This window comes from Pristis pectinata, chromosome 7 (genome assembly GCF_009764475.1).
Source record: "Pristis pectinata isolate sPriPec2 chromosome 7, sPriPec2.1.pri, whole genome shotgun sequence".
NCBI classification, from domain to species: Eukaryota; Metazoa; Chordata; class Chondrichthyes; order Rhinopristiformes; family Pristidae; genus Pristis; species Pristis pectinata.
In genome coordinates this window covers 90,443,520-90,457,879 of record NC_067411.1, presented here as the reverse complement: position 1 = coordinate 90,457,879, position 14,360 = coordinate 90,443,520, and the positions used below count along the sequence as shown (strand labels likewise).

At 38.5% G+C, this 14,360-nt stretch overlaps 1 protein-coding gene across 12 annotated transcripts in view; it reads left to right on the top strand.

The window, feature by feature from the left end:
* ppip5k2 (diphosphoinositol pentakisphosphate kinase 2) overlaps positions 1-14,360 on the top strand; it is a 94,029-nt gene that overhangs the window by 24,891 nt on the left and 54,778 nt on the right. For all 12 annotated transcript variants that reach the window (XM_052019469.1, XM_052019477.1, XM_052019475.1 and 9 more), the window contains 6 exons: positions 1,855-1,930; positions 5,433-5,542; positions 6,831-6,916; positions 7,558-7,683; positions 10,963-11,084; positions 12,591-12,773. In XM_052019469.1, the coding sequence (XP_051875429.1) occupies positions 1,855-1,930; positions 5,433-5,542; positions 6,831-6,916; positions 7,558-7,683; positions 10,963-11,084; positions 12,591-12,773 (703 nt within the window). The remainder of the gene's footprint in view (positions 1-1,854; positions 1,931-5,432; positions 5,543-6,830; positions 6,917-7,557; positions 7,684-10,962; positions 11,085-12,590; positions 12,774-14,360) is intronic.

Sequence of the window (14,360 nt, the reverse complement as noted above, 5' to 3'; positions counted from 1 at the left end):
TGCATTTGAAAATGTGTATGTGTCATCTTCTGATTCTGTCTGATCTGCTGAGTATTTTATTTCAGATTGCAGAGTGAGAAGTATTTTGCTTTATATTATCTTCTCTTCATAGGCAGTCCATCAAGATTGAGGATAACTTGCTTTCATTCCAGTTTTGGTTACCCTGTTATAGAAAAGACAACATTAAGCTGGAAAGATTGCAAAGAAGCTTTACAAGAATGTTGCCAGGACTTGAAGGCTTGAAGGATAAGCAGGCTAGGACTTGGATCATAGGAGACTGATACACAGCCTTCTTCCCATGGTTGGGGAATCAAGAACTAGAGGCATAGGTTTAAGGTGGGGAAAGATTTAAAAGGGACCTGGGATGCATCCCATCTGAACCAGATAATTTATCCATTTTAAATGCAGCTAGTTCACTAATCCCATCTCTTTAGCAATTTTTAGTCCATCCAAAATCTAAGAAATCTCCCTCCTTCCTGAAACTCCAGCAACATCATCATTTTTTTGTTTCAAAAAACCTGATATTAAGTACCTCAGCCATGCCCTCTGACTCCACGAGCAGATTTCATTTTCAGTCCCTGTCCTCATTCAATCCTTTTCTTTGTCATATTGTTACAGAATATTTTTAGGTGCCATTTTAAGTTTGTGGCCAGTCTTTTCTCATGCTATCTCTTTGCTTCTATTATTTCCTTTTTACTTCCCCTCCTTTCTGCAATCAGCCTGGTTCTCACTTGTATTAACAACCTGGTATCTATCACATGTCTTTTTTCACCTGCTCTATTTTGTTCTCTATTGTTTGACTATCCAGGGAGCTTTAGCTTTAATTTTATCTTCTCCTTCATGGGAATATTCCCACACTACAGCTGAAACTCAGAATGAAAATCAAAATAAAACTGTAGATGCTGGAAATAAGAAATAAAAAGCAGAAAAAGCTGGAACACTCAGCAACTCGGGCAGCATCTGTGGAAAGAGAAACATTTTAGGTCATAGATCCTTCATCAGAATAGTTTTGACAAAGTATCTTGGACCTGAAATGTTAACTCTTTTTCTTTTCACAGGTGCTTCCTCACCTGGTGGGTGTTTCTCACATTTTCTGTTTCTATTATAGGTGAAGCTCTTCCACATTTAAAGGCCTCCCATTGTTCAATTACACATTTGGAGCCAAATTTTGGTTCCAGTTTACCAGACCAGATCTGTTCTCATTCCATTAAAGTTGGACGTTCTCCAGTTGACTCTTTTTAATTTGAGAGAAGAAAAAGACCACTCCAAAGCTATTCTAAACCTTTTATTCTAGATGTTCCCCCATTGATACTTGTTCTAGGAACAAAAGTACTGCAAACCTGCCTTGTATTTGGGCCAAAACTCAGAGGAGAGATCAACATCCTCCAAGTTTAGAATTCCTCCCAGTGTCTGTGTATAGAAGAAATAAGCCCAGAAACGGCACTGTGTTTTATGCACCAGTTACACATGCCCATGCTTTGAAATATTTGCACCAGTACAGCAGAGGTGTAATGTCCCACCACGAGTTCCAGTTTTCTTTCAGCTCTGTGGTAGCTGTAAGTTTGTGCAACAACTGTTCTCTGTGAACACACAAATTGTCTTCTAATGCTTTTTGGTGCGAAGAAACCACATTAGTGATTTCTTAAAGTGAGGATGCCCTGATTTTTTTTTAATGGTGACAGCTGATTTGGCAACAGAACAAAACTTACTACCCTTTTAGCCCATCAAATGTAGGTGAAATCCAATTTCTAGTTGTGGCATGTCATGTGATTGATACACTTTTATTTGAACAAAAATATGTGCCTTGATTTTTTTTTACTGTATTACTTCTCTTTCTTCTCTCATTCCTGTTAGATTTTTTGATCTCTTTGAAAAATATAATGGATACAAAGCAGGAAAAATAAAGCTCAAGAAGCCAAAGCAGCTGCAGGTAAGTTTTTCTTCTTAAATTTCTAGTATAATATAAAGTACACCCTTCTGTGATCCTCATTAGGTGAAGTAGCTACCCTGTAAAATAATAATTTTCCTTTTTGGTCTTTCACAAATGTTAAAATAATAGCATCCTGGCATCAGAGTAAAGAAGCGACCTTGTAAAATAATCAGTCGTGCTGTTCTTCTGTTTGAAGTCTACCTTCCAGCCAGGATTTCTCTTTGGCTTCTCCTTGCATCCATTTTTCTTGATTTTAAATAGGTATGGAAACCTATTTTGTAATGTACAAATTAAGAATGGGAATATGCCACTCGGCCCCTCAAGCCTTCTCCACTGTTCAATAAGATCATGGATGATGTGACTAAGCTTGACTTTGCAACACTGCTAATCTCTTTACTTATCAAGAATTGTCTTTCTTCCACTTACTTATTAAGAATCTATCTAATTCTCCCTAAAGATATTCAATTGCTGCCCTTTGAGTAAGAAAGTTCCAAACTCTCAAAATCCTCAAGAGAGAAAAATGTCACTTCTTTGTCTTAAGTGCACAACTGTTTACTTTTACTCAATGACCCCTAGTTGTAGATTTACCCATATGAAGAAACATCCTATCCACTTGCACCCTGCCATTTTATATGATTCAGTTGAGTCTTTTACTGTACGAAACTCCAGCAGGTATAAACCTATGTAACTTTACCTCATGCAACCTACCCATTCCAGGCATCAGTTATGTAAACCTCCGAACAGCTTCCAACACATTTGCAACCTTCCTTAAATAGAGATCAATTTTGCACCCTTACTCCAGACTGTGCCAAAATAAAAGCATCATAAAAGCTTTATAAATGCACAGATGTGGTTTAGAGCTTGTTCTCCTTCTCTCTTTTTTTTCCTCCAGCATACACTTGTCCTTCTCTCCCCCCACCCCCATACCCATACCCTCCGGCATGCTCTCTGCCCTCTCCTTGTCTTGAGTTGGAAGGTTTATCATTCGGGACTCTTTCCAGATTTAGCCACAATGTTTAAGCAGGTATCTTGTTCAGCACAGAAGTATTGGCAATTGTTACACTCTGAAGCGTTCCGTCTCGCAGAATGGACAGTAGACACAAGGCAGTCCTTCTCTCTCGGGTGGATGTAAATTCTTTTAAAATTTTTTTACTGTCATTGGACAAAATACAGCTGCTTTTGTGATGATCAGAATTCTGTGTTTAAAAACTTGGGAACTTTTTAAAAGGCACAAAAGAAAATTCACTGCGTAAATCTATCTAATATGGAATTAATTGTGGGTGGCAGAGTGGTGCTGCTGTTGGAGCCGCTACCTCACAGCAGCTGAGATCTGGGTTCAATGCTGATCTCTGGTTCTGACTGTGGAGCTGCACATTCTCCCTGTGACTGTGTAGGTTTCTCCAGGTACTCTGGTTTCATCCTACATTCCAAAGACATGTAGGTCAGTAGGGTAACTGGCCACTGTAAAAATTGCCTCTAGTGAATGGTAGAATCTTGGGGGAGTTGATTGGAATGGGAGGAGAATAAAATATGGGATTAATGTTGGATTATTGTGAATGGGTGGTTGATGTTCAACATAGGCTCAATGGGCAGAAGGATCTGTTTCTGTGCTATATCTCTAATAAAAATAGTTTGGTGGCTGGTTGATGGTCCACACATTGTCTTTAAAGAATTGTAGACTTTAACACCTAATTGGAAAAAACTGCTTGAAGCATAATCCTGCAGGGTAAGGTTAAAATCAAAATGGGATTAAATGGAGAATTGACCACATTTAAATAATGAAAAACTGCAAATGTTGGAAACCTGAACCAATACCAGAAATATTGGAAGCATTCAACAGATCTTTTGCAGTTCTGTCGAAAGGTCTTTAGGGTCTTTGACCTGAAATATTAACTCTGTTCTCTCTCCACTGATGCTGCCTAACCTGCAAAATGTTTCCAGGATTTTCTGGTTTTATACCCTTTTTATTATGTTTCTCTATATGTGAGTGTATGAAATAGAAGCAGGAGAATGCCATAAGGCTCACTCGAGCATGATTCACCATTCAATAAGATGGTGGCTGTTTCTTCAACTCAGTTCATGTTCCTGCCTGTTTTTCTTTTCTCTCATGTATCTTGATTTCCTTTGAGTCCAAGCATCTAAGCCTTGAATGCACTTAATGACTGAGCACCCACAGCCCTCTGAAGTATAGAATTCTGAAGATTCATAACAATCTGAGCAAGAGATTGCTCTTCATCTTGGTCCTATGCATCTGAACCTTAATCTGAAACAATGTAACCAACACTTCCCTCCCTGCCCCCAACAGTTTTTCAGATACATAAAACATACACACAAGAAAATAGGAGCAGCGCTGGTCACCTGAGCCCCTAAAGCCTGCCCCACCTTTCATCTGACAATGGCTGACTACCCCAGGCCTCCACTTCTGTGCCAGTTACACACAGCACTCAATTTCTAGATCTTTCAAAGTTATCCACCTCTTTAAATACCTCTGGAGTAAAGAATTCTAGAGATTTACCTCTGTGAGAAGAAATTCATGTACACCTCATTTATAAATGACTGCCTCCTTGTAACTGTGTCCCCTTGCTCAATATTCTCCCACTAGTAGAAATAGCTCCAATATAAACTAGTCACACCGCCTTTAGGGTCTTGTATGTTTCAGTAAGATCACCCTGCAATCTTCTAAACTCCAAAGAATAAAGTACCAATTTCAGCCATTCATCACAGGACATCTCTCTTGTGCCAGGAATTAACAAAGTGAATCCTTTCAGGGTTGCCCTCAATGCTAGTACATTCTTCCTGAAATAAGAAGCCTCTCACTATCCACCCTGCCAGTTTCGGTCAGACACGTGTTTCAGTGAGATCACCTTTGATCATTCTAAACCAGTGAATTTAGACTATTCATCGTCAATTTTTCATCCCAGGAATCATTCCAGTGAATTTAGCGCTGCACCATCCCGAAGGCTAATACATCACAAGTACAGAGATAAAAACTACATGTGCCTCTCTAAGTGAAGTCTCAACAAAGCCCTAGATAATTGCACCAAGACATCCCTATTCAATGCTCTAGCCCCTTGCAAAAAAAGTCTAATGTACCACTTGTCATGTAATTAATTTTTTGTGCCTGTTAAATTGTGTTTTGATATCAACACTCCCAGATTCCTGTCTATACTAACATTTGCTAGTTTTTAACAATCTAAAAAAAGGTTTTGCCTTTTTATTTTAAAGACCCCCACAATTACCCACATTAAACTCTATCTGCCTCTTTCTAGCACACTATATATCAAAAGCTTTTTCCAGATTCCCTGCAGTCATCAGTGGGCACTATTTTGCCAGTTTAGTGTTATGAGCAATATAATCTTGTAATCTAAATCACAGATTTAGACAACAGGTAGTTGAGGGTTTAGCATTTGTGTTTGTGGCACCCCAGTTTGAATATGTACATGTGTAAAATGCAATGAATCTGAACAAATACTCTAAAACATTTGTCCTAATACTTTTTCAGGAAGTCTTGGATATTGCAAGGCATCTTTTGGCAGAACTGGGACAGAATAATGATTCAGAAATAGAAGAAAGTAAATCAAAGCTTGAGCAACTTAAAACAGTGCTTGAAATGTGAGTGCCAGAGAAATTCTACTCTATGATAAATGATAATACTTATTTATTTATGTGAAAAGTAAATAAATAGTTGAAAGAATATGCACCAAGAAATTCTACTATATTTCATATTTGTATGTCAGCAACTGTTTTGACCCTTATGTCATTTGAAAATGTGCAGTCCTCCTATCTTTAGGCTGTGCTTCACAGGTCAGCCACAGATCCATTTGGTCTCTTTGGGGAGGTGCTAGTGGTGTTGTTCCTGCATCAGACACTTAATAGTAAGATAAGATAAGATATCTTTTATTAGTCACATGTACATCGAAACACACAGTGAAATGCACCTTTTGCATAGAGCGTTCTGGGGGCAGCCCGCAAGTGTCGCCACGCTTCCGGCGCCAACATAGTATGCCCAAAACTTCCTAACCCATACATCTTTGGAATGTGGGAGGAAACCGGAGTACCTGGAGGAAACCCACGCAGACACAGGGAGAACGTACAAACTCCTTACAGACAACAGCCAGAATTGAACCCGGGTCACTGGCGCCGTAAAGCATTACGAAAACATCAAAAGACCTTGATGGGCTTTCTAATCAATTAAGTCTGCAGATACCTGTCAGTTATTTCTCCAACTGTTTCATGGATGGTGGCAGTTCTGGCCTACCCAGATGATGATGATACATTGCATTTGGCACTGTCACCATGTAGGGTGCACTGTGTTAGGCCTGTACAGTTTCAGGCAGCAAGTCAACAGTGAGGTTTTCAAATTTAAATGAAATAACTGAAAAAAAACCCCACACTTTAAATAATTAAACAATCCACAAACATTATAAGAGTTGCCTATTTTACTATTGAAGTCTGTGCTTCAATATTCCTTTCTATTGATTTAACTACATACGATCAGGAAGAAGCTCCTAATTTATTCATGACTGACCTTCGATGTCCTTTAACCGCTTTTGCCCCAGATCTCCTGTTTGCTCCAGACCCTTCCTGAACAGAAATCTAATGATTTACCTGGAAAATACCAATTCGTCAACAGCCTCTACTGAGAAGATGCCATATTTGCTTTTGTGTGGAAGTGATTCCCCACTTTTATTAGTGGCCTTGTGTATGTATAATTTCTCCCTTGCTCTGGATTCCTCTAACAAAGGAAATTGTTCCCATGTAATTCTTCAGCTATTTATGTCAGATTATTCTGCTGCAAAACACGTCTGGATGTTTTCTTGTGCAACATCTTCTATTTGCATTGTAGCAGCTCATTTCCCAGTTTTCTACTTGTTTTTAATTAAAAAAAATATGTTGACAGGTATGGCCATTTTTCTGGAATAAACCGTAAAGTTCAACTAACATACCTGCCTCTCGGGTGTCCAAAGACTTCGAGTGAAGAAGATGGTAGGCATTCAGACATCATTTTTCTTTTATTCTTGGCTTTCTAAAGGTATTTAAGCTGATGTTGTTTAATAATTGTTGGTGTGAACTTTATAGTGCTGACTTCTACACATATAATGGATCTGTTTACTCCCAGGTAACACTTTATAATAATGATTGAATTTCTTTAATTAACACTCTAGTCAAGTCAGTTTGCAAAATTGAACCCTATCATTTGGGTTAGTTAGCAATAATTTCAACTGAAGGGAAACAGCTTGTGATGCCTATCCAGGAGTCTCAAACCATCTCCTAGGATACTATCCCTTATTATTCAAATAGTAGAAACTTAAGTTTAAGTTCAGCCTTGTCTAAGGTATCATCTCTGAATCAGAAAGTTGAGAGATCATTCCAAACCAGAGAGTCAAGCACATGATCCAGGCTGCTTGGAGTGCTATCTTTTGAATGAAACCTCTATGGGGTGGTTTAATAAAATCATGGTTCTATTTGAAGAACAGTGGCATTCACTATAGTAATATTTATGCTTCATGTGTATTTCATTGGTTGTAAAGCCTTACGGATGTCATGAGGTCGTAAAATGCGCTTTACAAATACAAGTTCTTTCAGCTTTGTATAATTCTGAATGAACTACTATGCATTACTAACAGAAAACAAGAAGGAAGAGCCATCTCTGCTTCTGGTGTTAAAGTGGGGTGGAGAACTGACTCCGGCAGGCAGGGTCCAAGCTGAAGAACTAGGTCGTGCTTTCAGGTGTATGTATCCAGGAGGACAAGGTAAAACAAAAAAATATATTTGTTTCCTAATCTCTTAATCAATAGCAACTACTGTTTACCTGACACTACCACCATGATTTTCAAAATGGCTATCACCTTTCCCCTTTTAACACAATATTAAAATTCAGATTGTGTTTTTAACTATCCTTGTTTTACTCTGTCAACTGCACAATGCAACAGTGGCTAAAGCAAGAGAGTCTCAAAATCTAGCAAAATTTAATTACTATTAGGGTCAACATCCTAAATGAAAGTGTTTATACTGATGTACCAAACTTGATTCTATTGCCAAAGTAACTTACTGGTTGCAAATCATTTTGACACCTGAGATGTGGTAGAGTGCCGTATTGATGCAGGTGATTTCTTTTCTCACTTGGCATGCAAAGCATATTTTTAAATGACCATTACTGAGCTGAAGAATGCTTATTTAATAATAATTCATCAAGATTTCCCTTCAGGGGACGAGCAGGTTGAGATAACCCTTACAGAAACAGTTTTGGTCAATGTTAACATTTTCTGGCATGATGTGGGGGCTTCGTGAGCATTGATGTGGAAATGGCTTGGAAGCTAATGGTGACGGATAAGACTGGTTTAAGTCCAACCATGGGACTGTCAGGCAAGAATAGGCCTACCGCCAGCTGATAGTAGGAGTACCTGGAAGCTTGAAGGCTGGCCTGAAACCATGCTTCAGAATGAAGTGAAATTTCATAATAACTCCCTGCAGATGAAATTAAACAGAAAATGCTGAAAATACTCACCAGTTCAGGCCGCATATGTGGGAAGAGAAACAAAGTTAATGTTTCAGGTCGAAGACTCTTTGTCAGAACTGGGACAGAGACAAAAGAAGTTCATTAAGCTGTAGGGAGGGTGAGGGAAGGGAGTGTCTCTTGTAGGGTAAAAGCTTGGTGACCATGGGGATAAGCTGTAAACAAGGTTATCTGGCTAATGAGTTAATGGGAATAGTCAGAGAGTGAAAACATAGACAGTAGAATGGAGACACAGGAGACCCAATGCAGTAGACTAGATTGGAATAGGGCTGGGAAGTGAAGAGGTGGAAGGACGGGTGTCACATCACCTGCAGTTGCAAGGAGAAGTGCTGTAAGAAGGGTGGTGGTTGGTGGGAATGGAAGAGCGGACCATGGAGTCGTGAAGGGATGGATCCCTGTGAAATGCAGAAAGTGGAGGAGAAGGGAAGACGTGTCTGATGATGGAATCTCTTTAAAGCTGGTGAAAATTGTAGAGAATGATCCGTTCAATGTGGAGGCTGGTGGGATGGAAGGTAAAGACCAGAGGAACTTGTTCTGTCCTGGAGGAGAGGGGGTGAGAGCAGAGGCAGAGGAAGTCGCTGTGGTCAAGGGCTTTGTTATCAATGGGAAAGGGGAAGCCACACCCACTCCGCTCTGCATTTCCCAACTCCTATATTCTTTTATCTATGTTCTGATTCTCCAACCACTCCCATTCACTTATTGACTAGATAACCCCACTTTTACCCAAGTATCGACATCCCTCCTCCCCACTCTCCTTCCCTGCTCTAACAAAGGGTCTCTGACCTGAAATGTTAACTCTGTTTCCCTTTCCACAGATGCAGCCTGGCCTGCTGACTATATACAACGTTTTCTGTTTTTGTTATAGATTTCCAGCATCTCCAGTTTTTTTTTTGTTAATTTCTCACAGAAGAAGTCACTTTCAAATGAAGAAAGTTGACATCTAACAGCACTGGAGAGGCCTGACACAATCTAGGGCAAAACAACCCATTTGATTTGCACCCCAACCCCCAACCTGAATATTCATTCTCTGCCCCGCTAACAGTGCACCTGTGGCTGCAGTGTGTATAAAATATGTTGCAGTTACTCACTTAGCCTATGCTGAGAGCAGTTGCCAATCCCCCTGACTTTTACCACACTAGGTCTAAATGCCGGAATCCCTACTCATCAGCATTGTGGGAGTACTGCAGCAGTTAAGAAGATGGCTCATCACTATCTACTTGAGGCCAGTTAGGTATCAGCAGTAAATACGGGGTGAGCCAGGTGACATCCACTTTCCAAATGAGGGATTAAAAACAGGCTGGAGTATTCTTTAAAATGCATGCTTATGGAGCCATCCAGTGGCTAGGTAATGTAATGGACACGCAACTACCATGTAGGTGACTGAAACATGACACCTGGTTGTCGAGCATCACAAATAGAAATTGTGCACAGAAAAGCACAGAGTGCTTACAGCACAAAGGAAGCCATTTGGTCTGTCAAATCCATACAGACATCTTTAAAGGGCAGTCCAGCCTTACCTTCTCCGCAACGTGTTACAAATTCTTTCCTTTTAGATACTTATTCAGCACCCTTTTGAATAATGCTTTAAAATCTGTTTCCACTACTAACCTGGCAGTGCATTTCAGACCTTAATTGCTCACTGTATAAGAAAAGATTATTCCCATGTCACTTTTAGCCCTGTGACTACTAGTTCCTGATCCCTCCACCAAAGGGAACAGTTAAAGAACATAAGAAATAGGAGCAGACGTTGGCCAATCAGCTCCTTGAGTCTGCTCTGCCATTCAGCTGTCATGACTGCTCTTCTTTCTCAATACCAATTTCTTGTCCTATCTCCATATCCCTTAATTCCTGTAATATCCAAAAATTATCATAATCAGTTTTGAATGAAATCAATCACTGAGCCTCCAGAGCTGCTTTGGGTAGAGAACTGAAATACAAAATAATAAAAACTCAGCATTTTATGAGCAAGTAATCTATGCCATCCTAATACAAGTACTGATCCAGGAAATCCAACTCTTATCATGTAGTGTAATATACATAAGGCTTGCTGATCTTAAATAGTCATACAATCGTTATGGTGAGAATGAGGCCATTCAGCTCTTTGTAAAGCAAATGAGTCTGTTCTTTTCACCTGAAGCTCTGCAAATTTATTTGTGTCAAGACCCCATCCAATGTCTTATTGAAATAAGTGATTGTGTTCGTTTCTACCACCCTCCTAGGCAGTGGTAAGTTGGTTTAATATTGTCACATGTACCGAGGTACAGTGGAAAAACTTTGTCTTACATGTCATCCTTACAGATCATTTCAATATAACAGTGCGTTGAGGTAGTGCAAGGGAAAACAATAACACAATGCAGAATACAGTGAGTTCTAGATCTAATATTATGTATTAATTTGTTGGATTTTTAGTTCTTCTGTTATACGTATTGGTTATATTTGGGAAAAAGTTCATTATTTTGTACTTGTAAAATCTTTCAGCTTGCCTTCTGCATTTGTACGTTAAATGTTATTTCAGGAGATTATGCAGGATTTCCAGGCTGTGGTTTGCTCCGATTGCACAGTACATATCGGCATGATTTGAAGATCTATGCTTCAGATGAAGGGAGAGTTCAGATGACAGCGGCAGCCTTTGCTAAGGTTTGAGATACCAAAAATGTTGTTGTGCTTGTACTGCACATAACAATATTTTAAAGCTGTGTTGCTGGTTAGTATTGGAATCATTATTTTTTGATGAATGCTGTTTGAAAAGTTCTAAGAACAGTATTTTTCTCAAAATACATTCTTGTTCCAATCTCATTCGAAGATGTGCTGATACTGCTACTATCACAAACCCATCAAATAATTTAATTTGATGGGTATGTCAATCATTTTTAATCTCTGCATATTGCTTATATCCATCTAGACAATAATACAGGATTCCATTGATAAAAACTGATCTAATAGATTGTTCAGTGATTATAAATCATCCATCTGGAAAAAACTGTTTTCTTTCTTTTCATCCCTAACCTCTATCTGCATACTCAGCATCCAAATGTTTCAATGGATTAATTTATGTTACAGTGGTAGGTTCATTATGAAATTACGTTTCTAATGCAGTTTAAGTGAAACAGTCAAGACTCTTGAGAAGTTGCTATCCACCATGCTTTAAAACCAGTTAAGGACAATATTTGACTTCAAATGACAGTTGCACTGAAACTGCTATGAACTGATGTTCTTATTGCATTGTAAGTGCATATAAAAATGAATATTTTGTCACCTTCAACTGTTCAGATGTTGTACAAAGGAAAAGTTACTGATAAAGGAGTTCTTGGTTTCAGTTTGAATCTGAGAGCTGTTTCCCAATTTTGTTGAAATGAAGTTCAGTTGTATATTCATCTTTCCCACTCTTCCTCTTTAAAAGCCCACCTCCAGCCCTTCCTCACCAGAAAATACATTTTCTCAAGAAGGCTCTTCCTTAGTTACTTAAATTTGAGAAGTCCAAGTTGTACAGTATTTCTTAACATTTTTTTCTGAAACTTAGGATAAACCCTGTGGATTTGTTTGCCTGCAGATGAAATCTGTATGCAACCAGAAGGTACATTAAAAAAAATTATCACAAAAGCAATATTATAGCCACTGCACTTATTAGTTTAAAACAGTGCTTTGCCATCCAAGATAATTAGGTTGTTGATCCTATTGAGAATAAAATTAGATTTATTGACAAGTTCATTCTTCCAAATCTACACTAGGTCTGCTATGCTAAATGAAATGAACCAGGAACTTGCTAACACAATTGATACACAAGTTTTGAAACATTCACAGGATAAGATCGAAATGAACTGATTAAATATTTAGCAACATCTGCCATGCTGGCAATATTAGTGATCAATTACTTAGTCAATAAAGATTTCAAGCTTTTTGGTATAGTCTTTGATGTAACACGAGCTGCATGTTCTCAGAATACACTGTTGGAATTACTTTGATCAGAAAGCAGACAAATTGGGTAATGCCTGGATCTGTGAATTTTGGTTAATTATATTTATTGTAGAAGTGGTGCTGCAAGAAGTGATTTAAGATGTGGACTGTGTGATAAACAACAAATAGAATACATCTGTTTTTGTAAAATAATGATGTCTAAAATTGGTGTTGACTATTTGTAAATAGGGATTACTTGCGTTGGAAGGGGAGCTAACCCCGATTCTTGTACAGATGGTTAAAAGTGCTAACATGAATGGCTTGTTAGACAGTGACAGTGATTCCCTGAGTAGTTGTCAGCAGCGAGTTAAAGCTCGGCTTCATGAGATTCTGCAGAAAGATCGAGACTTCACCATTGAAGATTATGAAAAGGTATGTGATTGACAGCTTCTTTCCATTCTCATATGTATTATACTTAATGAGTTTTTTGGTTATCAGAGTAACATTTAAGGCATAATGATCCCATCTTTCCACAACAAAATTCAGTTAACTGAAACAAATTGGAATGTGTATGTAGTTGTTTTTCCTGGGAATATAATAATATTTATTCATATCAACACAACTCCTTGCATTCATACAGTGATTGTAATGTAAAGAGAATCCCAAAGTGTTTCACAGAGAGGAAGTCAAAAACGTGCAATAAGGATGGAGATTTTTGGGATGCCTAAAAACTTGCCGTAGGATTTGATTTTAAAGTTGGGGGTGGGGAGAGGAAGGTGTGATTAGGTGTAGATAAATGGTAATTAGAAGAAAAAGGATGGAAAAGTAGAAGGGTTTAGTGAAATGTAGAGATTCAGGCAAGAGTGCATGTGGAATGCAAGGGCAGAAAAAGAAGTCTTTGCTACGAATCTTCCAGCTGTGTTTACATATCCAAACCGACTGACAGTCATCCCATGTAGGTAAACAAATGCTTGAGGATTGTAGTGAGGATAAAGAGGGATAGAGTACCACAACTTTCAAATGTTGCTTTCCCCTCCCCCTTTCTTGTTCATATGGTTTTGTATTAACATTTTTCTGAGGATGGTATATGTGAGTTTTCAGTTTAACCATTCAGTGTTAGGTTATCTGATTTTTATATCAATAATTTAAAATGTTGTTAAATATTGTAATTTAAATTTCATGCACAGTTTTGTTATCCTGCCCCTCCTTTCACACAGTCCCATTCCTCCTTTACATTGTGACTACAAATTAATTTAGTACACATATATATACTTGTATATACTTTTTGCACTCCTTTTCTCTGAATTAAGCGTAAAGTTAAAATTCATAAACTATAGCATTTATTAGTTTTAGTATTTATGCATTTTGATCTTGCATATACCGAAGGAGAGAACAATAATTTCTGCTGGAGAAAGCTGATACAAAGGTCTTTGTGGAAAGGTTGGAAAGAGTACAAAGAAGATTTACAAGAATGTTGCCAGGACTTGAGGGCCTGAGTTACAGGGAGAGGCTGGGCAAGCTAGGACTTTATTCCTTAGAACGTAGGAGACTGAAGGGTAACCTTATATATAATCTTGAGGGACATAGATAGGGTGAATGCACACAGTCTTTTTCTCAGGGAAAGAGAACCAAAAACTAGAGGGCATAGGTTTAAGGTGAGAGGGGACTGTACCACAACTATATTATGGGTGTTTTTCATCTTTGCTATGGTGGGCAGCATTTGCAATCCCTTTCTTTGCTAGAACTGTAAGCATACTGAATCAACTCTTATGGTATAGATATCTGAAACCCATTCCTGAGATAGTTGTTGAGACACCAAGGATAATGTCTCTGGAGGCTCCTTTCCTGATGCTGACAGGAAGGAGAAAATTGGCTCTAATTTCCAATTTTGACCCCTTTCTAAAAGGTAATGTTGCAAGTACGTTTGTATGGAGTTTAAATGAAGATGTGATTGGCTTCAGCTTTGATCCCATGCATGAATAATGGCAAATTAATGAGGTATTGGATGGCAGCTGTTTT